At 40.2% G+C, this 26,495-nt stretch overlaps 1 protein-coding gene across 2 annotated transcripts in view; it reads left to right on the top strand.

Annotated features, from left to right (window-relative positions):
• The window catches only part of SPAG16 (sperm associated antigen 16), a 395,434-nt gene that overhangs the window by 204,650 nt on the left and 164,289 nt on the right, over positions 1–26,495 (top strand). For both annotated transcript variants that reach the window (XM_053364500.1, XM_053364511.1), the window contains exon 12: positions 2,898–3,083. In XM_053364500.1, the coding sequence (XP_053220475.1) occupies positions 2,898–3,083 (186 nt within the window). The remainder of the gene's footprint in view (positions 1–2,897; positions 3,084–26,495) is intronic.

Raw genomic sequence — 26,495 nt, 5'->3', positions numbered from 1 at the left:
CTTTTGTTAAATCAATAATACTTTTATCAAATACTGCACATAAATACTTCTATTAAACACACAATATACTAATACATGAAGATGTATTACATGGAGAATATCTAACTAGAGATGGGACTGACTTTCTTTCTTTCTTTCTTTCTTTCTTTCTTTCTTTCTTTCTTTCTTTAGCAATTATTATTTTGACTGTGCCTTGATAGACTTTTTAATATTGTATTTTTTCATATTTTTAATTATTTTTTCAAATTTATAACAAATAAGACATCCAAATAAAGAAAAAAGAGAACAACATTGTAATACTAAAACAGAAAGCAACAAAAACAAACATATATATATATACCTAATACTTTAAAGCCTAATTTATATTGCATTGTTAACTGACTTCCTCAAATCCCTCCTTGCTGAATTTCATTGAAACACTTTTTAACAGCTTTCCAATATCCTCTTTCTAATCAAATTAACACCTTTAGTTTACAATGTTCTTCTCTTTTCAAATTATCCAAATCCATAGTATTTTACAATTAATTCTTAATCTAGTCCTAGGCCCATTTGGTACTTTCAAATAATTTCTACTTATCGTATTTTACAATATTTAGCTAAATAGTCTTTAAATTTCTTCCACTCTTCTTGGTATTCCTCTTCTTTCTGATCACGGATTCTTCCAGTCAGGTCGGCCAGCTCCAAAAAGTCTAACATTCTTCTACTGTTGGTATTTTTGTGATTTCCAATTTTTGGCCAATAAAAGTCTTGCCGCTGTAGTGGCGTACAAAAACAATCTAACATCTTTTTTTTGGGCAATTCCAGTCCTATTATTCCAAGCAGAAAGGCTTATGGTTTCTTAATAAATGTATTTTTAAACATTTTTTTTCAACTCATTATAAATCTGTTCCCAGAAGTCTTTCACCTTGGGACACGTCCACCACATATGATAAAAGGTGCCTTCTTTTTCTCTACACTTCCAACATAAATTATCATTCATATGGTATATCTTTGCTAATTTTGCTGGGGTTAAATACCATCTATACATAAATTATTTTCATGATGTTTTCTTTTAATACCGTACTTGCAGTAAATTTAACCCCTTTCTTCCACAACCTTTCCCAATCCTCCAACATTATATTGTGTCCAACTTTTAAATATTGTAATGGAAATTCCTTTAAAATATTGCTGACATTTAATTTGTACAAATTTGAATATGTGGCTGACTCCAACAATTAAACACAACAACAGAGGAATGTAACTTCTGCCACCACAGCCTCCCCAACCCAATTCCAAAACTTGGACCCTGTCCTGCTCTAGCAGCGCGGAATCTCCACTCACCTGGGGCTCTGGAGGAGCAGCATTTGCTGCATGGGGCAGCCGTGGCTGGTCCTGGGAGGCCACCATCTTCCTGTGTGGCTGGGGAAGCGGATGACCACTTGGTACCACCCCACCTCTGGGTGCTGTGTGGGAGTCCCTTCTGAAGTCCATTTGTGCCTGAAAAACAGATTTCAAAGGGGCTCCCTCTTAGTGTCCATTAGCTGATGGGCACAGAGGAGAGCCTTTAAAGAAGCTGGCTTTCAACACTGATCGGTTTATGAGTTCTGAGAGGGAACTCCTATGAAGTCTGTTTATGCCTGCAAATGGGGAGCCCCTCCCAAGCTCCCTATCTACAGTATGGAGATAATGTTTGTGACCTCTTCCAGAATTGTTTTAAGACTTATAGCAGCATAATATATCTTGTTGGTGTGTGTTAGAGGAGGGGCAGTGCCTCTGGTGGGTGACAGCTTGTGCTCCTTCTCATGTAGTTTGTCCACCTTTGGACCCATCCTGCTCTTAGCTCTCACTTGTGGCTTCTAGAAGCTGTCAGCATGCGACAGTGGCTACACCCTTTGACTGGCTGGCTAAACTAGGTGAGAGTAGCCAATGGGTCTCAAGCCCTCGATGATTTAGGAACTTCCCTTGCATGAGAAGACAGACTCTGGTGGATTGAGTGGACAAGACTTATAATGTGTCCAACAGTCAAGAAGGTGGTTTTTTCATGCTCCGTAGAGGAAACTGAGTGGCAGATAGAGCTTGTCAACCTGGGAAGAAGGAAAACTCTGTGCCTTGTGCAATATCTTCACAAGGAGAAAAGGCTAAGAAGTAAAACCTACACAAATCCGGAGTCCCTAAGATGGTTGGATGGCACCTTGCACACCTTCTTCCAGTAACTCCTGCAGCCAAGCTGGTGCCACACACACTGCTCTGCTTTCCTTCGGACCACATTAGCAAGGCTGAGAGGGAGGTCTCCTCGTCTGGGCAGCCCAGGATCTCCATATACACTGCCCAGGCTTGTGCCCCAGGGGGGTCACTTAGGTGCTGCAATTTGACTACACCCCTGGGGGCACACTCCATTATCTCTCAAGACAGATGGATGACAACAACAAATGTATCTTGTTGCTTTGAATACCATAAAGCACTATTATTTTCATACTTTGACATAAACTTTAGGCTCATAGTCAAGAAACATTGCTTACCCTGTCAGTCCTATTGGAGATTTGAAGGCAAGTGAACAAAGTTTTATAATTCCACAAAATGCTACTGTATTCCACCCCCCAGCCCCTGCTCACTCCTGTGCTCCTTCATGTGCTCCAAACCAATGCTAAAGGATCTCCCAGCCTTCCAGAGCAGATTTAGGGGGCCCAGGGACATGGAAAGTCCCATTGCATGAGCATATCTCAATTTGAACATGCAAAAACTTGGGTGAATTCCACTCAGTGAAATTAATGAACATCACTAAGTTAGGTCCATTAATTTCACTGGGTCATCTCTGAGTAAAGCTTAGTAGAATACCACCCATGGACTTCATCATATTGACTTGAGAGTGTTACCTGAAATGTTGCACATGTGTGATCCAGATTTCTTATTTTCAACAGTGGAACAAAACTGGTCACTTCCAGTGGAGATGCAACTGTTCGGATATGGGACTTTGCAAAGGGCGGCTGCATTTTGACCTTGGAAGGTCACAGCTATGCGGCCTGGGACTGCTCCTGGCATTCATGTGGAGATTTTGTGGCTTCTGCCTCTATGGATAAAACTAGCAAAATATGGGACCTGAACAGGTATGTGATAATTTATAATCATTTGTATGTTGAAACAGATTCTAGATGTTGGGGGGGGGGGGGAAGGTTGGCTAGGGAAAATGACAAATGATCTTTTAAAATTTTCAGATGCTTTCAAAAACACCAAAATAATATTACACTATATTAAACATAATCTACTCAATATAAATAAAATGAATAATCATAAAAAATATGTCACATTCTATGAAGTGTGTGTGTGTGCATACCTATTTTATTCAGTATGAAGGCCTATTGGATTCAGTGTCACGATTGTTACAGTTAAGAGATTTGTGTCATGATTACACCCAATTTTTCTGGTTGTAAGTTATTTTTACATCCATGGGGTTTTTAGGATTTCCCTTTATAACAGTTCTGGTAGAGCAGAGCTTTCCAAACTGTGTGTCGCAACACATTAGTGTGTCTGCAGCAGTGTGTAGGTATGTCTCGCGAACACTCCCTGTGATCCTCCTGGGGCTGGAAAGGGGTTAGTTTAACCTCCAATTTGCTAGTAGAACTGAATTACTGTGTTGCGAAATGATGCATGTCTAAAACGTGTGTCACCAATATGAAAAGTTTGGAAAGATCTGTGGTAGAATATGGAATAGGTGATTTATAGCAAGTGGCAGGAAACCTATGGCTCTATTGGTGTTGCTGGGTCTAAATTTCTCACCATCCCCGACTATTGACCATAATGGCTGGGACTGATGAAAGTTGTAGTCGAACAATAAGAGCTGTTGGACAGTGGAACGGACTCCCTTGCGAGGTTGGAGGCCATCTGTCATGGATGCTTTAGTTGAGATCCCTGCATTGCAGGGGGTTGGACTAGATGACCCTCTGGGTCACTTCCATCTCGTCAATTCTGTGATAATATCATGAGTTCCACAGGTTCCCCATCTCTGGTTCTACAACTTCCAGTTCTTTTTTGTCCATTTCTGAGCTATGTAATGACTAGCACCATCTGGTGATGACAGCGTAATAGTACCAGTCATGTAATTGTACCAACACAATATTCTGGGTTTCTTTATTCTTTGCTGCTGCAGTGACCTATGGGATTAGGTCTTAAAAGTACTCTTTTGTTTCTTGGTGATTGTTATGGAAATGACTGGCACAAGACACCATGTGTGTTCTTACGGCCAGGAAGAAAGCATCTTCATTTTTCCCAAATCCTACTTCTAATGGATACTTGACAAAGAGAATTAAGCCATTATCTTGGCCTAGAGCAGGCATGTCCAAAGTCCATTTTGGGGGTCTAATCCCATTACTGGTTGGTTTAATCTGGCCCCTGTGGCAATTTATTTCCTGGGGTAAAATCCTAAAAAAAACCCCAACAACCTCAGGATTTATAAATGCTTTGGTTTTATATCTACTTGTTCTTTCTTGAAAGAGCCCTCAGGGTCAAAGAGTCTTCAATGGAAATTCAGAGTGACTGAATAATAAAAGTATTTCATTCCTTTTCTAGTAATAAACTTGCATTTTATCATTAAAATAAATTTTGAGCTGTTTGCTGTATTGCATATGCTCTTCATATTTACAAAGAATTTCCTAGCTCATATTCCTTCTGATGCATGTAATCATCCCCACAATTCTTCACAACATAAATTTGATTATGGAATTGGAATATGATCAAGCAATCATTTATCATTTATTTGTAGAGTCATGTATTTGCGTAAATAGGCATAGTTCAGAAGATTGTTTAATGTTTCAGTTTGGTATGTGTTCAGGATTGTGCCGTACAGATTGTACTATATATTGTACTATATATTGTACTATATACAGATTGTACTATATATTGTTATCTGGACAGTGATACGTGATCTGCATTTTTGTGGCCTAGCCTTGTCAGGGCAGTGCTGATCAACTAAACAGTTTCTTAGAGACGACCCAATACTATCAAAGTTTACTTTGCATTAGGCTCCAGCTAATAGAAACAGCTGTAAAATTGTTAGTGTACACAGAGTGCATTTGGATGTAAAGTCAAATCATGGTTTATCATTAAAAGCACGAGAGCCACGTACCTTTGTCTTGCTCTGTCTTCTCTCCTCCCCCTTCTGGTGTTGGCACTTTTTATATTTTTTATCAATAGAAACTATATCACAAATCAGGTAACTATTGTGGACAGATGTATTCTTAATTGTCTGTATATGCCTGGCAGAATAGGGGGGGAAATCAGCAATTGTTTAAAGGCTGAAATAAAAAGTGCCTGCTGAATCTGTATGGAACTCGGCAAATCAGGTGATGTCCATGGCATGAATCACTGTAGGAGGGATTGCAGTGGATGCCCCAGGCAGAGCTTGAGATAATTATATGCCGTGGATGTTCCTTGGGCTTCCAGCTAGATCAGTCTAGTAGTATCCTTGAGCTGTGAAGCTGAACTAGGGTGAGCACAACCCCATTCATAAAAGGTTGAGCATCTTATTGATCAGTGAAAGCGTTCTTTCACAGGACCTCCATATTATCTGGGTTTATCCTCAGTTTATAGGCCTTCCATCTATTACTGCTTCCAGACACTGATTCAGTAGCTTTGCCACCTCACCTGAATCTCATGAAAAGGAGAAATAGAGCTGGGTATCATCAGTGTCCTGATGCCATCTCATTCCAGATGTCTAGACGACCTCTTTCATGTATACTTGGTTTAAGGGTTCAGTGGTTCAGCCTGTTTCCCGGTGTGAGAACGACCCAAAGACATATGGCATAGTCCATCCACGGTAAGCACTTGACAGTGCTGTTGATTTCAGTGGTAGTTAAACCTTACATTAACTTTGGCTGGATCCAGCTTTCAGAGGTTTCACACAAAATCATCATTTATGTGGCATTGTTCCAAAGGGGTTGGACTTGAATGGATTCTCTGCAATCTATGAAATGGAATTCTATCAGTGGTTTAAGTTAGATTTTAAACTAAATACCGTAAGTAATGCTTATAATGGTATTTCTTCACTGTGGGGACATGTTTCATTATGTTTGTTTGTACAATAGCTTGCTACTGCAGTACGGGCAATAAAATTAGTTTGCAAATGCAATCAGAAGCCCAGATGGTGGAGAATATAACTTTTTCTGACATAAATTCATTGGGGAAAGTGTCCTAGGTCTTGAACCAAGTGTTGCTGAGTTGAGCAGAACTCAACAGGGAATGTGCTTTCTGGTTTCTGCATTATCTTCACCATCGCTCTTGACAGTCCCAATCTGACAGTGTTGGCACTTTCAATTTTCACTTTCTTGTTTTTGTTACTTCATGTCACATGGTACTCAGGGTTCCAGTTCAACTTTCTTTCAGGAAGAAAGCACATTAAATTTCACTAGGGAAGGAGCTGCTTTTCCATTCAGTCTGAGCTGCCAAGCCATCATTTCTTTAGTAGCTCATCAGCAGATGGTTGATTTAAAGATATGTTTTACTTTTGAAAGGGCTGGATTTGATTATCAGAAAGCTCCAAATGCAACCTTATACAGAACATGAGTGGATGCTAAAGAAGGACTGCAGCAATGTAGGACGTACTCTGAGATTTCAGACAAAAGCAATACAATCAGATGGACTTGACCATTATGCTTAACCGTAATGGCATTAGCAGGGATCCCACACAGAATTGAGTTGCATGATACAGACTCAGGAGAGATAGAATTGCAACATTGCCAATAAATTCCAACCAGGTTTAAAGCTAATTGCTCTCACATGTGATGTCATTTCAGATATTGAAAGAGAAAGCAATATATACAAAGGAAAGGCAGGAGGCTCTAGTGAAACAATGTGATTTCTGTTGAATAGATTTATAAAGTAACTCAGTACAGTATAAAACTTTTTCTTGTGATGAAATGAATGCTCTAGAAAAGCAAAAGTTTGTCAGATTACTATCAGGCAACCTTCCAATGGTAGCACAGAGAAAGTAGGCTAACAAACCTACATATGGCTTCCATATTAATTATACAATTTTCAATTAGGGAAAAACTCCTCAACTCAGTCTACTTTGAAAATATTTGAGCATACACAACATATACTAGGAATGAGATATTACTCCTTGGGATGTATCTGAAGAACTGTGAATGGGTGGGAAATAGTTGCTAGCACTGTTGCACAGGTGCCTAAACAACAGTGATGAAGCAAGCCCACTCTCCTAATTTGCATCTTAGAGTTGTATAATGACTTTATGAAGTTGACAGTTTTACTTCAGTTCCTTTCCTCATGGACTTTCTCTTCTCTAAGGCATGTTACTGTTGTATTTCTATTTTATTTTATTTCTACAGCTGCATTTAGAGATAGTTTGTGAGTATTTATTTGTTTGCTGGCCAAGGCTGTGTTGTGCAATACAGGAATTTATTTTCATCACCTAGTTGTTTGGGTTGCATTGGTTTTAACAGCTGAATTATATATTGGATTTTTAATATTTGTAAGTAGTCTGAGACTATTCATTTATTTGCTCATTTATAATTAAATAAATTGCCTTTTTTTGAGCTGTTGCATACTGGGTCATTTTCATTGAGCTGCCCATCACATCTCCAATGTCTCTTCCCTGAACAGGCACTGTGAGTTTGGATCCCATATATATGAAGTTAGGATCCTCTCATCCATAATGTGTATCACATTACATTTGCTTACATCGAACGGCACCTGCCATTTTATTGCCCATTCACTCAGTTTTGAGAGATCATTTTAGAGCTTCTTGCAATGGCTTTTTTGTTCTTGTCACCTTCAACAACTTGGCCACTGCACTGCTCACCATTTAACACTTTGAAAAGGACAGGGTCCCCCAAAAAACCAACCCTGTCCATTTATTTGTACTTTCTTCATCCTGGTCTTTAATCAGTTGCTGATCTATAAGAGGATCTGTCCTCTCATCCCATGATTGCAAACCTTACGCAGGAGACTTTGGTGAAGGACTTAGTATAGAAAGCATTTTTTGAAAGTCTAAATTCACAGTGACTATTGGACTTGTATGCCTATTAACACTTTCAAAGTACTATAAGATGTTATTGAGCCAGGACTTACACTTGTGGAAGCCATGCCAGTACATCTTCAGCAAGACTTGTGCTTGGTAATTGTATCTTTAATAATGCTTTCCACCACTTTTCTTAGAACATACATTAGGCTAGCTAACTTGTCCTTTCCCAGACATCTCCTGGATCCCTCTTTAAAAAGCAGTGTTGCATTGATCACTTTCCAATTCTCAGGCATGGTGGCCAGTCTTAGAGACAAGTTGCATATGTTTATTAGAAGATCCATATTTCACATTTCAGTTCTGTAAGAACTCTCTGGTGGATGCCACTCAGACTTGGTTACTTGATTTTTAAAAACTGCCAATAAGGCCCAGAAATTTGTCTCTTGTCACCACTGTTTGCCTCAATTGATCAGACTCCCTTCTTGAGAAAGTTAGTTCAGGCACTGCAGTCTGCCCTACATCTTCCACAGTGAAGATAAATACGAATAAATCATTCATCTTTGCTGCAGTATCTTCCATTAGCAAATATTTGATTCCCTTGTCCAAAAGTCCAGAAGCCTCCCTTTCCTGCTTCTAATGCATTAATAATAATAATAATAATAATAATAATAATAACAACAATAATAATAATAATAGTTCAATTACAGTGACAGGGAAGGAGAAGCTTAAGACTACAGAATCATAGAATTGTTGGCTGGAAGGCGTCTCGAGGGTCATCTAGTCCAGCCTTTCTGTTAGCATCCAGACTTTGGAACACTTTTCCATGCACTAATCATCAGGCATTGTCATTGTTAGCTTTTGAGTGCTTTTGGGTTGTTTTTTAAGCACATTTTATTTGGCTGAGACAGAGGTAGCCAGAGGCGCTACAGATTTTGTTGAATTACAACTCTCATCAGCCTCAACCAGCATGGCTGTGATGGGATCTGTACTTCAACAATGTTGTTGGGTATATTGGCTATCCATGACGTAAGCTTTTGCAATGATTTGACTGAACTTGGCTTTCTTTGTCTGGTTGTTATCATTCACTGGTGGATTTGCCTGTTTTATTTTTTGTTATTGTTTGAATTGTTTTTAACTATTTGTTGTGAACTGCATCGGAGGCCCATATTTGGCAAAAAGGTGGGATGGAAGGTTTAGAATAAGTAATTTCTTCTACCCCTAGGCTTAGACTGCAACCGTCTATTTCATATGTATAGTGTAGTGTTCCCATCATAGAAAGAATATAGGGGGAGCAATTTGTGCATAGCTGCCCACTGAATGAATGGGGAAACTAGACTGATTTTTCCATGGCCATTCACAGACTTGTTGCTCTCAATCTAGCAACTGGAGCATACAGGCTCTCAGACTGGGAAGCGTGCCATATACCCACTCTAAAGGAGAAGACACCCGCCTTATTTCACCCTCTAAAATTGACAGTGATGTCATATTCAGCAATAACTAGAACCCTGCGAAATGGACATCTCTCACGAATAACCACAGAAAAAAAGCTTTGTGAAAAGGATGGGTGGGAACAGTAATCACTATTTTATTATTCATAAGTGTAACAAAGATTGAAAAAATATAGCTATGCATATTAATAGATCTGCAAACAGTTTGAGGATTGGGTTGCCTGACCATAAATCCAGGGCTGTCATAGTCATTATGGCAAGATTAATTGCAATTATAAATCTCTTCAGAGATGAAGGGACTTATCTGAGAAATGCAAATCAATCTTAGCTTACTCCTGACAAAGACCGTCAGTTATCTTGTTCAGTAGCACATACTGCACACAGTGAATAAAAAGCAAAGTGACATTTTAAAATGTTCAATCTGAGGTTGTTTTGCCTCTAAGTCACAGTATTTAGAGTTTAGGAATTCAACAGATCATATTGAGCAGTAAAAATATTGTTTTAATTATCTTTGTTGGTTTATCTCTCAATAGCCATTCTGCCCCTCACCCATGCAGCTAAATAATAAAACCATGTCTTAGTTTGCAACCATCAGCTTTAAACAGTTACTAGTTCTAAACCAAATAATTAATTAAACCAGTTCCAGCTTCATGCCTTGTTTCTATCACAATGAAGAATGTAATAAACTGGACCTCTGCTACTATGGCTTGTGAATGGTGTTAGAGTTAATACTTTTTGTGAATTATAGAAGTACCTTTGCCTATATGGAAATTGTTTATTTAAAAATGACTATGAACCTGTATAATGTTGAAAATTACCTCCATCTTAATTCTACCGCTACTCTCCTGCCTGTATAATGAAATCTACATTTTAAAAAGCAGAGTAGCTGGATCCAGGTCAGTGCTGTGAGGGCATGTAATCAATAACAATGACCTCATATTAATTAGTGTAATGTCTGAGTAAAGTTTGGTATATGATTTAGCAAACTGTGGACAAAACTAGGAGGTTGGAAAAAAGGTTTGCCTCATTTCTTTATTCAAAAAGCAACCTATGAAGCATGTTCAAAGTGTTAAAATTGACATTTTTTACTCTCAGAAACTGACCTAGTTTGCGTGACACCGTAAGTGGAGCTGTGCCTTCCCCAGGCCACACAAACAGGCTTGGTCCTGCAGGGGAACTCACACTCACTTTGCTTCTTCCTGGTCCCTTTAGCATAGTGGGTGTCATCCAAACCCAGGATTGTGCTCTCTCCTCCTTAATCACAATCTGTAGCCAAGAGCAAACCTTGGCTACAGCTCCTGTTAAGGAGAAGAGAGCTTAACCACAAGCCCAGGTTGGGACAACACACTAAACAAAACCTTGGCTTAACTGCCATGTGTTTGTTGAAAGAACCAGGGTAGAGTAGTTTTCTCCAGAAAACCATGCATTTACATGAAGCCATGGCTGGATATAGCCTTACATGCAGATATGGCTACTATGTGAAGAAGAGCAGAAGCAGAAGCAGAAGAAGAGTTTGGATTTGATATCCTGCTTTATCACTCCCCTTCAGGAGTCTCAAAGCGGCTAACATTCTCCTTTCCCTTCCTCCCCCACAACAAACACTCTGTGAGGTGAGTGGGGCTGAGAGACTTCAGAGAAGTGTGACTGGCCCAAGGTCACCCAGCAGCTGCAGGTGGAGGAGCGGAGACGCGAACCCGGTTCCCCAGATTAGGAGTCTACCACTCTTAACCACTACACCACACTGGCTCTGCAGACAGTTAAGCACATTTTATTTCCTTCAATTTGACTACATCTGAACACTTCAGCACAGTGAGCTTCCATTGAAATGGGAAAAAGAAATAGCAAAGGAGCACCTCTGGGAGCTCCCTCTTAGCTTTTTTCATTATCATCATATTTGTTTTCAGTCTTCTGTTCCTACTTATGGTCTCTGTGCATCCAGAACCTTCATTAAGAGATCTCTCTCTCTTTTGCAAAGTCATTTTTTACTCATATTTTGTCCTACAAATTTATAGAATCCCGTACCTTGTCAGGTTTGGAACTGTTTCACTGCTCTGTTGGACAACACAGGGCCTGTCAGCACATGTGAGGTTCAGTAATGTCGCAAACAGGCCACTTTGGCTTGGACTCCCTGCTTCTAGAATTTCTTGCACTTTATTTTGTCTCATTTTGACTACAGAAATTTATTCCGTACTTGATTTTTCTTGTCTATCTTAAGAGTTTTTCACCTTTTGTTCAAAATCCAATTGCTAAAATTATGTAGCTTTCTTACTGCTTTGATCGTATCATTCCTCTCTTCTGATATCTCTGCTTGTTTCTTCTAATCTTTCATATTTGGAACCATTTTTAGATAGTCTTTGCCAACTCTGTATCAGATGATTGCATTGCAAGCAACAAGGACTAGGAACAATTTGAGCCTATCTTTGTTGATATCAGGGGCATCAACAAGGGTTAAGCTAATAAAAACGATCCTTTGAATAAAAATATCCTGGCATGGGGTCAGCTTCTAAAGCTGCAATTCATAGATGACTGCAGCAGTACTTGGTACAGCTGAGAAAAGAAAGTGGCAGAGACCTAGATTAGGGTAATTTTATGCACCAAGGAAACAAAGCATATACAGGACTAATGGAGGCAAGTTGTATTGGGGTTTGAAGAGGAACAAGGAAGAAAGGCTAGGGACCCTTGCAGGGGAGAACTTATGTGTGCTTAACCACATTTCCTGTTAGCTGAATTTAATTCTTGTGTTACAGTCCAGCCATGAAAATGATTAAAACTGAGGCTGGGGAGAGGTTAAGGGAAGCCCTCCGGTCAGTTTCCCCTATGGCCCTGCCAAAGCATTCATATTAGAAGGGGAACCCAAGAGTTCCCCTTGTAACATGCAGTTCTGCTCTATATAGTGGGCCACTTTCTGACTTACTTCCATGCATGAATCCAGTGCCAACTAAAAGCTCCACTTTCAGCAGGAATATTTGTGACCCCAGCATGAATTCAAGCAATGGCTGTAAGGCTACCTACTTTGCTGCCATGGCTTAAATTACAGATAGGGCTGCAAAGCAAAAGGGAAAGGTCCCTTTGAGGTTGAAATCATCAGATGCCGGGTGGGCAGAATCTCATGGCACCAGCATGGTTAATATTTTTAATTGCTTAAGATACCTCTGAGTTACCTGCAGACAATCTAAATGGAAGTTTGAAGGTACAGCTTGTGTGATCCAGGCTTGGAGAATCCCCCCACAGTGGAGATGGGGCAGATACAGTATTAATGAGGTTTTTTTTTATCACCAGCCAGTTTGTGCAAATCTTTTGTGGAGGGAAAAAGCTGGAGAAATCTACCTAATAAATAAAAAAGCAAATAATTGCAAATATTTTGCTGCTCTGTTTTTTTAAAATCTAACTATCAGATTTTTTTAAAGCCTTGAATAATATACGCTTAACCACTGAACTAAATAATTATAGCTCGCATGCTCTTTCCAATTAGGTTCAGGTTTTTTAAAGCAGATTCTGGCTATATCCTTTCTAGTTTTGTAGCCCTTTATTTTCTTTCCCATTCCTTTTCTTTTAGAGAACATTTGTCGTTCACTGCATTCAAAACTGAAATTGTTGTGGAGAGAGACAGAGGCACATGGAGAGAGAGATTTGCAGAGCACCAGGAGTTGTAATATATTCAGTGTAGACAACAGTTCATTAAGATTAAGTATTTCAATCATCGCAGCAATACTTTGTCAGTACCACTCAAGTCACGTTTTACGTACACACCCTTTGTTCTGTCTTCAAGTAGTGCTGTTTCATTCAAAAGAAGACAATGTTGCATCAAACGCAATTTCAAATGGCTCCTCTGTTTACAGCAGCTGAATGACACAAGCCTCCCATTTCTGATTCAGAAGCTGTACATGGCTAGTGGCAGCAAGCAGACTCCTGAAACCATTGTAAACCGTAATGTATTCCAGCTTGAAATTAGATGAGCTGGTCATTTGCTATCGAAAGATGGTTGTAATGAATGCCTCTCTATTTATCAATTCTTCTTATTTCAATCCTAGTTCTTTTAGCCCCAGGCGCTCCTCAAAGATTGGTCTTTCTTCTCCCTGCTGAGAATTCAGAAAGGAGAAACTTTGCATAAAATTGTATGCTGTCAGATTTTTTTCTCCAGAATAGCTGAAAGTCTTGTCTTTTCTACTTCTTATGTGCCCTACAAAAGCATCCCATGTTAATATTTGATTAGGTGAAATATGAGCAAGAGTCCCACAGCTGCCCTCAGACAGTTTACTATTAAGATAAAAAAGTTCTTCCAAGAGGTTGCAAAGTTAGGAGATAATATATTGATTTTTACACTTCCTGACAATGTGATAAGAATCATTTTGTATAAGAATATATTCTAGCCTCATGCATACAATTTCCATTCAAACTGCTCCCCACTCTGTCTCAAGCCACCACTGCCCTGCATTTTGAAGTGAACAAGCAACCACATTTCTATGCTTTTGTAGCCTGGCTGGCATTATTCCTATTCACAGTACTTCTGTATAACTTTTTCCTTAGCAAGAATTTTCCACAGAAATTCATATATAAAAATCAAAGCCAGACTATTTAATGAAATGCTGATTTATATGTACTGCATACTACCCAATGAGAAAATGTGTTGATTTGTCTTGACGTCACATTCTGGCCTTGAGCGCTACATGAATTCAGTTAACTAAATCCAGTGCTTTTTTCTTTTTTAAAAAATGTTTAGGGGTATGCGTCCCCCCAGAAAAAAGCACTGTCTAAATCCCAAACATAGGCCAGGGGTGGTGCTTTGTACAAAACTTTAGGCCTTTATTCAGCTGGATTACGGAAATGGAATTTTATCATAAATAAAATCATTATGCCAGGGATAGGACAGTAGAAACGAGCAAATTCCAGAGCTTTCAAACCAAATTTCTGTCATTTTTACAAGAACTAGAAGGGGTCTTAAGAGGAATTACTGTACATACATGAAGCATGGGGTTAAACTCTGTGGAGATAGTAAGGAAGCAATTAAAGATAACTGTTTCCAACAAAATTCTAGAAATAACTCTGAAATGGTTTCTAATGGAAGCAGACCACTCACTCATAGTCAGGGGAATATTATTTTGAGTGGTGGGAAAGAGATAGTAAGAATGTTTTGTAAAGCAAATAAGTATTTTGAGATAGGAGTCCTTTACATTGTGTGTGGCTTTTTAAATTGTCTTGCATGGAAGGTTCAGTGAGGTGGGGCAATAAATAATATGTTATTTACATGGTGACAACCACCATGATACTGTATTTAAGAAGTGGTGACTGACAGTCACATCATCTATTAAAAAATGGATTGATAAAATTGAGTTGCCTTCATTCGGGTGTTCGGCTGATTAACATTAAATGCCTTTTTAAACGTTTTTGTGGGAGGGGGGTTATTGGTTTGTTTTTATTTTATTATGAATTTTGTATTCTCATTTTGTATTTTTCTATTGTGAATATGGGATCTTCGGAGGAAGGGTGGTATACAAATTTGCTAAATAGTAATACTAGGTTCTTTGGTGTTAATCAGACAGGGTTTGATTTCTGCTCTTATTTGTTGGTATGTTTTGCTTTGAAGGACTTGGCGTAGACACATCAGAGGCTAAACTCTTTGGGATGTTGTCACTTAGTGTCAGTGACCATTTTTCTCTTTTTGTACTCACAAGCTCACCAGAAGGACTTGATGGCTCTGGCAGGGGGAAAGCTTCTAACAGGGGATAGATTGTAACTAGTAATGGGAAATGATCGCTTTCTATTCTATTGTGACATCAATAGGACTCCCAAGCAGGATATAAAGATCACGTGAGTAAACCCACTCTAGTAGTGTCTTGCCTTGTGGGTTGATTTTCTTGTCCAGAGAATAATGAGATAATGTGAAGATTTCTTCCAAGTCTATTCCTTCAGGGAGTAAAATTCCCTCCATTGCAGGTGTTGAAGTCCACAAAGAATAAGATATCTAAATAGAGATCTAAATAGAGACTATTATTTGTGGGGCAGCATACCTTTACTTGTATTTACTTTTGATTCAGATTTGTCATGGCCAACAACTAGTACAATAAAGTTATTTACCTACTACTACTACTACTAATAATAATAATAACTGATGATAATGATAATAAATTTATTATTTTTACCCCACCTCTCACTGGGTTGCCCCAGCTACTCTGGGCAGCTTAAAGCATATACAAAAACATAATAAAACATTAAACTTTAAAAACTCCCCTATCCAGGGCTGCCTTCAGGTGTCTTCCAATAGCTGCATAGTTCTTTATCTCCTTGACATCTGATGGGAGGATGTTCCACAGGATGGGTGCCACTACTGAGAAGGTCTTCTGCCTCATTCCCTTCTCTTCACTTCTCACAGTGAGGGAGTCACCAGAAGACCCTCAGAGCTGGACCTCAGTGTCCAGGCTGAACAATAGGGCTGGGGACGCCCCTTCAGATATACTGGACTTTGAATTGTGCTCAGAAATGTACTGGGAGCCACTGTACGTCTTACAGGACCATAGCTGTCAACTTTTCCCTTTTCTTGCAAGGAATCCTATTCGGAATAAGGGGAATTCCCTTTTAAAAAAAGGAAACGTTGACAGCTATGTTCAGGACTGGTGTTACTTGGTCCCAGTCATTGCTCCCAGTCACCAGTCTACTTGCCTTGTTCTGGATTAGTTGTAATTTCTATAATTCCCATCATCCTTGACCATGCTGGCTGAGGCTGATGGGAGTTGTGGTCCTACACAGAACCTTGTATATCATTATTTTTGGCTTAGCAGCAGGCAGACTTTGTAACTCTTAAAAACAACTCTGTGATGGGACCTTAGTCAGGTAAAGTACAAGCCACTTGAGGAATCATGCTGATCCAAGAATGAAAATAAATCAATGCAAAATTTCTTTAACAAGATAAACCAATCAAAGGGGTAATTGATTACAGTTGGATTTTCATGAAATAGTTGGCACAAAGAGCCTATTTCAAACAGCTATGCATGACAAGTGCTCCATGAGGTGAACCATTTTGTGTGTTTGTGTTTAGTTTATGGATCATCCCCACTCTCAGAGCAGATGGTTTGTCTCTGTGCCATCACAATCCATTGTTAAAAATGTTTGACAGCAAATTACACAGTGAGGACCACCAATCATAGCCAAGAACCAATGAATTGCTGAATACACCAGCTGCCACATGTCAGCATTCAGCCTCAATGGAAAACCAAGAATATTAATATAGCACCTATAAAATGACTATTGGTGGGTAATGGAGTCCTCTTATGTGCTGATCTTATGTCCTTTTTGTGTTGATCCAGATCACTGGCACTATTCCCTTCCCTATCAGAGAATGTCTGTTATTTACTCTGTTGGGAATAATAGTACCCCATACTTGGGAACAATGTTACATGGGGGTGAAATCTGAAGTGGAGCAGTTGGACTTGTGGCTTCCTCAATCTCTTGCTACCTCAGCCCTAAAAAACCTAGTCCTCCCCTGTTCTGCTATACACTCTGAATATTATCATAGCCACTACAGCTGTGGTCTTCATTGAGGCAAGGCTCCTGAATGGCAACTAAAAGGTTCCTCCATTTACTACTTTAATAACAGATTTATGTCTGGAAACAGACTTCATACCTTTGGACACAAACAAGGAAACAAAAAATAGTCTATCCTAAAAATTGTGAGTGGATTCCAACATACTGATTCATTCCTACATTTTCAGCTCAGCTCAACCTCAGATTTGCCTCCTTATTCTTTAAATTTTTAATCTATAAATTCAGTTGCTCGATGCAAGCATATCTTTTGGAATCAGAACATAGATTGCATTCATTTCTTTTAGACAAATCATCTCCTTCAGAGCTGACAAGCAGATGAGAAGAATGAAATATGCCTTCTATATTTTAGATCTACTGTCCTTTTAAAGCCACTTCTTCTGCTGAAAAGATGGGCAGTCATACCCCACGAAGTCATCTGCTGCAATAGCTACTGGAAAAACAAAATTAATGAAAATGGTTTCACCTGTAGGTTAGATAGTTGGTGAATGTTTTATTTTGCACTTCAACAGTTGCTTATTAGAAGAACCAGAATGAGTTTTATTTGCTGTGGTACTGTGTCAAAGAGCACAGCAAATCCATTATTCATAATATCTCTTCCAATTCATAGGCCCATTGATACAATGAAGGTTGTTTTTCTGAAGAATGCCACCCACTTGAAATCTGGCTTATTGGGATAAATAACTAAACTCTACTCCGAAGAAAAGCAATTTAAAAACACCCTGAAATTCATTTTACTCACTTAAGTGCTTAAGTGTTGATATTTATTGCATTTTAACCATTTGCATTGTTTTCACAAGTAGCTGCCGATTGAACAGAGCTAAGCAATTTCAGTCAAGTTTAGTTGAGGAGGGGGAAGACAGAGAGAAACTTGTGAACATTGCAGTATAATATATAATGAATATTTAGCGATTGTAAGATGTAATGGTGCTCTAGAAGGCAGATTAAACAATCATTAATATACTATATAACTATATCTTCATGCTAATTTACAACAGAATATTGAAGGATCTCTGTTTTGGCTATGTATTATGAGTGCCGAATGGAATGGGCTATCTTAACCTAGAACTTGCCTGCAGCTGCTTCTTGGGAGACCTCCATCTCCCCCCCCCCCACCTGCTGGACCTGTGGCCTCTACTGGATCTCCAGACCAGGAGCTGCCTGTATCTGTGCAAATAGGGCAGGGACTAGGACCCTGGGTGGGCAGGCAGCATTGGAAACACCTAGGCATGCACGAGTCGCTGGGGCAGCTCTCTAGAGCCTGCTTGACCTGGGGGTGGGGCCACCACCAAAGGAGTTTGTGTCTTTGGGGGCTGGACTTCAGGGGTGGAACGAGGGCATGGGCCAGCCCACTTGTGCTAAAGTTCTGGTTTCAACGGGGATGACGTTTTAACATGGGTGGGTGTGGTTTATTTGGGGTGAGGTTATTTTAAATTGACGCAGGTGGTGCTGTGGGTTAAACCACAGAGCCTAGGACTTGCCGATCAGAAGGTTGGTGGTTTGAATCCCTGCGACGGGGTGAGCTCCCGTTGCTCGGTCCCTGCTCCTGCCCACCTAGCAGTTTGAAAGCACATCAAAGTGCAAGTAGATAAATAGGTACCCCTCCGGCGGGAAGGTAAACGGCGTTTCCGTGCGCTGCTCTGGTTCACCAGAAGTGGCTTAGTCATGCTGGCCACATGACCCAGAAGCTGTACGCCGGCTCCCTCGGCCAGTAAAGCAAGATGAGCGCCGCAACTCCAGAGTTGGTCACGACTGGACCTAACAGTCGGGGTCCCTTTACCTTTACCTATTTTAAATTATTCTTAAGAGTTATATGTCAATTTGCATATTGAAAATGTATTTGTATTTTTTTGTTTTTTAAGGCTGATTATCAATCTTTATTGCAGTCCAAAGACCCACAAAACAATTTCAAAACTAGATACAGTTAAAATGACCAGACAGACAGCTAGAAGAAACCAAGGCAGTCATTTTGTTTTATCTGGGGCATAGTCATCATTGTTCCTTATAACTTCTGAAAAAAACTTTGCCACGGCCAGTGTAATATCATTAGACCTGTCATCCAAAAGATATTTAATATGGGAGGCTTCAGATTTTCCCGGCATATTTGCCAGTAGGGGTTTGATCAGTTGGTCCCTTGCTTGCTCATATTGCCCACAATGCAGTAGGATATGCTTCATACAATCAACGTCCTGGGAACATAAACAAAGCCTATGGGATGCCTCTCAGTCTACCATTTAGCACTTCCAAAGGAAATACATTTAGTCTGGCTTTGGTAACTAAACGCCAATAGGTAGGTACAGACAAATTCCTAAGGTATGAGGATATCTGAAAGTCGTACCCGTATTGGATTCCAGCTGCGACTGGGCTACAAATTACATAAGACTGGGCTCGCAGGTCACTATGTGAGATGTCTCAGAGCCTTTGCCTCATGGATTTAAGGGCAGTGTTGTAACCCAGATGATATAAGAGGGATGATGGCAGTCCAATCAAGATGGCTTTTCTGGCCATAGTTTTGAGCCATGGGCTCTCATTGGTTAAATGTACTAATAATCCCTTCCCCAGGCCGAATACTGAGATCTTGAGCCAGGATCTCAAGGCAGCCCACCATGCTTTGATGGAGAATGGGCATTCACCTGTTTCCAGAAATAGAATTGAATTTGGGACACAGTTTGGGACCTGTAATAGGGACCGATTAATACTTCTAAATGTGTTTGTGGGAGGGGTTTGTTGTTTTGTTGGTTTTAACAATTTACTTGTGTTTTTACCTTGTATTTTTATCCTCTGAACCACGCTGAGATCCTGTGATGAAGGGCGGTATATAAATCGAATAAATAACAACAACTTTTTGACAAAATATTTGTGCTGAATGGAACTGGCTATCTAAACCTTCTGATGAAGAACCTTATCACAAAGGGTGTATGAATAAACAGCCAATCTGAAGCAAATCATAACTTTAATTTTGTTAGGACTGTACAATTTGAATTTCACACATTGCCATAGTTTAGAAGGCTTTTCTTCATCGATTGGAATAAAAGATAATTGCTAATAAAATAGAAGGAAATGCTTTATATCTAGCTTTTGTGTGGAGTACAATTGGATTAAAATAATGAAAGCTCAGGAAAGTGCTGATGAGAAAAGTGAATCAGCCGCCATGTACACTTTAATCTCCTTGTTTTGAAAACTTTGTGACAGAAAGGTTTTTACTCTGTCAAATAAATGTATCAATATTCTAAGCTTCTATTAGAATGTAAAAACAAGTTGCTATACTTCCTTCTCCCATGGATCTGTATCCAAAGTCCATTATTTTAAACAAAGATGGAAGGTTGGTGTCCCTTGCACTGCTGCTGTGGCAACCAGATCATGTGTCCAAAAATACAAGTCAGTGCTTTTTTTCTTTAAAAAAAATGTTTAGGGGTACTCTCATTTTCCTACTCATATTGAAATACTGCCCCTCAATGAGGCCAAACTTAGATTCACAAAATGTTTAGGAATATGCGTACCACTGCGTACCCCCAGAAAAAAGCACTGATACTAGTTAAGGAACAGAGAACTGTTGTGGTGTTTGTGGGCCTAGAGTACCAATAAATATTTTGATTCACTATAGCAAAAAGCCAGTGCTCTCAGCTGATGGTTCCCCAACCAACAAACATACACAGTTGAGGACTCCTCTTTAATAAATGGTTGCCACTACCAACTTTACTTCACTACACAGTGTTGTGAGCATAGAGAAGCAAGGCTTAGCAAGTGCACTGTTTACTGATCCTGTAATACCCATTTAACTCTCAGTACAGGTAGCCAGATAGCTGTAAGCATGAGCAGTCAGCTGTGGGGACACCATGTGCAAGCAGGCCTTTGGGGAGCAAGTCCAGGTTTCTAATTCAATGAGTTTTGTTGAAACATTCAATATAAAGAGTGTTGAAATAACATGTGGGCATTGATTGGTAATGTTCTAGTTATTCCTAGACTGGCATAGTCTAAATGTAATTTCAATACTTTCAAACAGAGCTTCTCTAGATAGCACTCTCTGGTGTACAGGACATTGTATTCTGTGGTGGGCATAGATCCAGAGGCAATAATAAGTGGAACAAAGGATGTGATTCTTATCTTTTTACAGCAGGCTATATTCCATTCGCGGGTGGCGCTGTGGGTAAAAGCCTCAGCGCCTAGGGCTTGCCGATCGAAAGGTCGGCGGTTCAAATCCCCACGGCGGGGTGCGCTCCCGCTGCTCGGTCCCAGCGCCTGCCAACTTAGCAGTTCGAAAGCACCCCCAGGTGCAAGTAGATAAATAGGGACCGCTTACTGGCAGGAAGGTAAACGGCGTTTCCGTGTGCTGCGCTGGCTCGCCAGATGCAGCTTTGTCACGCTGGCCACGTGACCCGGAAGTGTCTTCGGACAGCGCTGGCCCCCGGCCTCTTAAGTGAGATGGGCGCACAACCCTAGAGTCTGTCAAGACTGGCCCGTACGGGCAGGGGTACCTTTACCTTTACCTTATATTCCATTCTAAAGTCAGACATTTCCGCATCCGCACATACACCCCTCCCATCTTCCATCCATGCAAGCAAGATTTGTTATCCCAGTTCAAGGCATTTGAATGATTAAAAAGCACTTGAGAAGGGTGTGGAGCAAAAGGTAAAGGTAAAGGACTCCTGGACGGTTAAGTCCAGTCCAAGGTGACTATGGGGTGCAGCGCTCATCTCTCTTCAGGCCAAGGGAGCCGACATTTGTCCACAGACAGCTTTCTGGGTCATGTGGCCAGCAAGACTAAACCGCTTCTGGTGCAACAGGCACACCATGACAGAAACCAGAGCACACAGAAATGCTGTTTACCTTCCCATCACAGTGTTGCCTCTTTATCTGCTTGCACTGGCATGCTTCTGAACTGCTAGGCTGGCAGAAGCTGGCTACTGTTCCTAGGCCAGGAAAGCTAATATTCTGTCTTGAGAATTAGTCATTTTATTTTATAAACACTTCAAATATATTTTTATATTAGGGGTGGCTAATCTGTAGCCCTCCAGATGTTATTAGAGTCCAACTCCCATCATTCCCAATTGGCATGGCCAATGATTAGGGGGATGGGTACAACGCAGACGTTGGTTTTTCAAATTTCAGTGGCACCCTGTGTGAGGCCGGAATTTGACACCCCCAGCCTCTTGCCTTCTGTTCTGCTCCATTCACTATGACATAGTTGCAACACTCTGTGGCATCATCTAGGCTCAGCGCCCAGTGCAGGAACCAGGCGTGCTGCCCCAAATCTGCTTCTGATGGTAGTTGTGGCCCAACATCATCTGTTTGACAAACCACTCTTATTGTATTTACTGTAATACTATAAATACCTTGAATGTGCCTTGGAAGACACAAGATTTACCCACCCTGGAAGAGTGGCAGATGAAGGTGATGGACTATATGGAACTGGCGGAAATGACTGGCGGAATCCGAGACCAGGGAGAAGAGTTGGTGGAAGAAGATTGGAAGAAATTTAAAGACTATCTACAGAAATATTGTAAAATTAATGAATGTTAAAATGATGATTGGATTGAATAGGGGGTATTAGCAACAAAGTTAATAAGAATATGCAAAAATGAATTGATAATGGATGAAAATATAGAGTTATAATATGTTAAGATATAGAGTTAAGATAAATGAAAGAGGGTAAGGATTTGCTGATTTGATTATCTAAATGGGAATACGAAAAGGGGAGGTGTGAGGAGGTCAAGGAAACAAGTTAATGAGCATAAAGTTATAAAAAATGGATTTGTTTTTAATTCTCTTTTACCTATTCGGTTTTTGTATATTGTATTTTTATTTGTATTTTTTCTTTTTTATGTATTTTTTTAGGTTTTCTTTTTTTATTTTGTTCTTTTCATATGTTCTTTTTTGTATTTTGTAAACTGATGTTTTTGTAAAATTCCAATAAATATTATATGAAAAAAAAGAAAGAATGTGCCTTCATTTTCAGCATAGCAACTCCTTCCATCAGCAAAATTATTTCCTTTTAAAAAGCAAGAAGGAGATTATGTAAGTAATATCTTCCATTGAAGTAAGAGCTAATTGTTAATAGGAAAGTTAAGCAGCAGACCACTTCAGTGGATAGTTTCTGTTTCCTTCTTTGTGCACAATTTTTTGTAGTGGTACCCTATTATGTGGAATGCTCTCCAGTGTAAGTGTGCTTGGCGTTGGTGCTAAGCATTGGTGCTATTTTGCTGCTAAGAAAAGGCTTACCTTTCTGCCCTGGGCATTTGAAGTGTTGGTTTGTGTAGTATTAACTGTGATATGTAGCACTCATCTGATTTTAGTCTCTCTTACTGTTAAGAGAGAAAGATGGGAAAGATGGAGGGCACAAGGAGAAGGGGATGACAGAAGACGAGATGGTTGGACAGTGTTCTCAAAGCTACTAACATGAGTTTGACCAAACTGCGGGAGGCAGTGGAAGAAAGGAGTGCCTGGCGTGCTCTGGTCCAGGGGGTCACGAAGAGTCGGACACGACTAAACGACAACAACAACTGTTAAGTCAGTTTTTAATATTTATGGTTGTATTTATGGTTGTCTTTTACCCTGCTCTGGGATTCCACCAAGATAAATGCCATTAAATAAATAAATATCATGTATGAATCTCCCTCTGGAGGTTGTGGACTCTCCTTAGAGGTTTTTAAGCAGAAGTTTGATGGCCATCTGCCATGGATGCTTTAGCTGAGATTCCTGGATTGCAGGGGGTTGGACTAGATGACCCTTGGGTTAAGGTTACCAGATGTCCCCGTTTCCCGGGGACAGTACCCAGATTTACAAATCAGTCCCCTGACAAAATCTATTTAGTAGGAAGTTGAAAAGTGTCCCTGGATTCATTGAAAAAAATTTGGTAACCTTACCTTGGGTCCCTTCCAACTCTGATATTCTATGATGCTATGACATGAATATTTTTGCATCTAGTTTCAACACTGCATTCTGGTTCATCTGGAATTAATCTGTGTTGATTGTGACCATTAAGAGAAACATTGTGGGATTTTTGCTGAGATGTGGTTTCAGAATTCCTTGGGTAGATGTCAAATAATTTCGGAATGTGCTATTGGCTCTGCTGTTCAGTGTGGGGTGTTTATCCCTGCCATGCCCAAAAACAGTGCTAGGAGGAGGGCCAGCTAGGCTGCCTGCCACTAATTTTGAAACACGATTAGACACTTCCTGCTGAAGTCAGCAGGCCAGAAATCTTAACAACACATTCATCAATTGAAAATATTGAACCATGTTTGGATGGCAAATTGAGATAAAAGGTAAATTATTGGATTAACCTGATAAAACTGGGCAGCCATCCATTCAAGATATGCTGCAGGACTTTCCTGTTTAATCAAGATCTTGCCTGATAGATGTGAATAAATGGTACTGGGTTTTATTTTGGTGCAAACAGCAAGTTGAGTTATTCATGTGTTGCTTTTTATCTTTGTTCTGGCATTCAGAAACCGATATACACATATTATACATCAGAAAATAAAGCAGTTTAGAAGTAGAGAGCTAAAAGAGAGAGAGAGAGACAGAGATGTTTTACAGCTTTTTTCTTTTTAAAAAAGCAACAACCCCAGAAAATGAAACATTTTTCTACATTATTTGGGTTGTAGTCAACTAACTTTTACTAGAGTAGACCCACTGAAATTAATGGACCTAAGTTAATCATGCTAATTTCAATGGGTCTACTCTGAGTAAAAGTTAGTTGAATGCTACCCTTTATTATTATTTTCAACCCACTTCAAAAATCTACAGTAAAAATATTTTTGTCTATAATAACTGAACTTTCTACTGCAATACCACTTGGCTACCATCCTGAGTTTTTGGTCATTCTGGGATATAATTGTTGCAGGATAACACTGTTGCAGCATAAACACTGTTGAATTCAGGGGGAAACAAGTTTATATATCCATGCATATGAGCCATTCAGCCTAAGAGACTGAATTATAAATCAGGAAGTTCCTGGTCCTGAATTTCACCTCTACCATCAGTAGCCTAAGGCAAGCCTCTATTCTCTCAGCTTCACTTCTAGAATTAATACTATTGCAAGGATTGCAACAAGCTAATGTTTGGACACTCAAAACATTACATAAATGCTAATTAATAGTATTGAACAAGAAATGAAATCTGTAGCTGTGAAGGGATAACACAGAGGGATAATTTGCTATATAAGCCTTGCAGAAGAGTTAGAGGGGAAAGTGCATCTCATTGCTGATCTCAGCTGCTGTGGTAACTCATGATAACCTTACTGTCACTGACACGGAGGCAGAGTTAATTCTTGTCTTCTAAACTGCTGAGCAGAAAACTAGACAAAAGAGAACAGCACAGTTTAAGGATGATTTAGTTGTTTGTACTTTGTTAAATTTCAGATCTGGTCTATCCATTTGCATTTTTAGTTTGACACAGCAGTAGCCAATTGTAGGTCCAGGTAATGCTTCTGGAAAAGAGAGGCATCACATATCTGCTTCAAGAAGGAAGCTGTCCATGCTGCTCCCACAACCTGAGTTCGTTCTTTTTTCACCCTCTTCAGGTGTGGGGTGGGACTGAACCTCTTTAGCATTTGGTTTTACAGAACTGAGAACACTGTGAGCAAAAAGAGTCCACTATTGCAACAATATTTCCGCACGCTTCTCCCCACATGCCCCCTGCAGCTCCCCAAAGCTGCTGAACAGTGTGGGGGAAGAGGGGATCATTCCATCTGGCAAACAGAAATGCCATAGCACATGAGTAGGCAAACTAAGGCCCAGGGGCCAGATCCAGCCCAATCGCCTTCTAAATCCGGCCCATGGACTGTCCGGAAATCAGCGTGTTTTTACATGAGTAGAATGTGTGCTTTAAAAAAAAAAAGCATCTCTGGGTTATTTGTGGGGCATAGGAATTCATTCACCCCCCCCAAATATAGCCTGGTCCCCCACAAAGTCTGAGGGACAGTGGACCGGCCCCCTGCTGAAAAGGTTTGCTGACCCCTGCCATAGCATGACATTGAATTCTTCCCACAATGGGCTCATGTGCCACCCGCTCTAGTCTATTCTCACTATGTCCATATCAGAAACATTAGTTAGTCTCAACTATGTTCAGAATCATTAATTACTGTTTGAAGCTATCTTGTTTCAATAAAGTTAACACCAACTGCAGGTTGTCTTGATTCAGACTGTAAGTTGAAAACAGGCAAAAGTGCTGGAGAAGGAGAAGTGAGGCAGCGGCATTTGAGCCCGATGCTGATGGTGAATCAGGCCACTGATTTGCCACCACAAGTCCGCTCACCCCTCTTGGTGCGGCAGCGTTGCAGAACAGCGGAGGCTCCACTGGGGCCCCAATGATGGAACAATGATTTCAGTGCCCTTCCTGACAGGCGGTGGGGTCTTATGCCCCCACTGCTTATCAGGAGCCAGATCCTAGTCTGCACCCTGCTTTGGTGAATGGGGTTGCAGGCTGGGATTTGGCCATTTAAACAGTCTGCATCCAGGGTACTACCTGTTTGTTCCTTCAGCGGTTGGGCATTGGGGGAATCCGTTATCTTGGATAGAGGGGAGGTTGTAGTCTCCCCCTGCCCCTCCAAATGCTGGGGTATC

Source organism: Podarcis raffonei, chromosome 1 (genome assembly GCF_027172205.1).
Source record: "Podarcis raffonei isolate rPodRaf1 chromosome 1, rPodRaf1.pri, whole genome shotgun sequence".
Lineage (NCBI taxonomy): Eukaryota > Metazoa > Chordata > Lepidosauria > Squamata > Lacertidae > Podarcis > Podarcis raffonei.
This window is presented reverse-complemented; position numbering and strand designations above follow the sequence as displayed.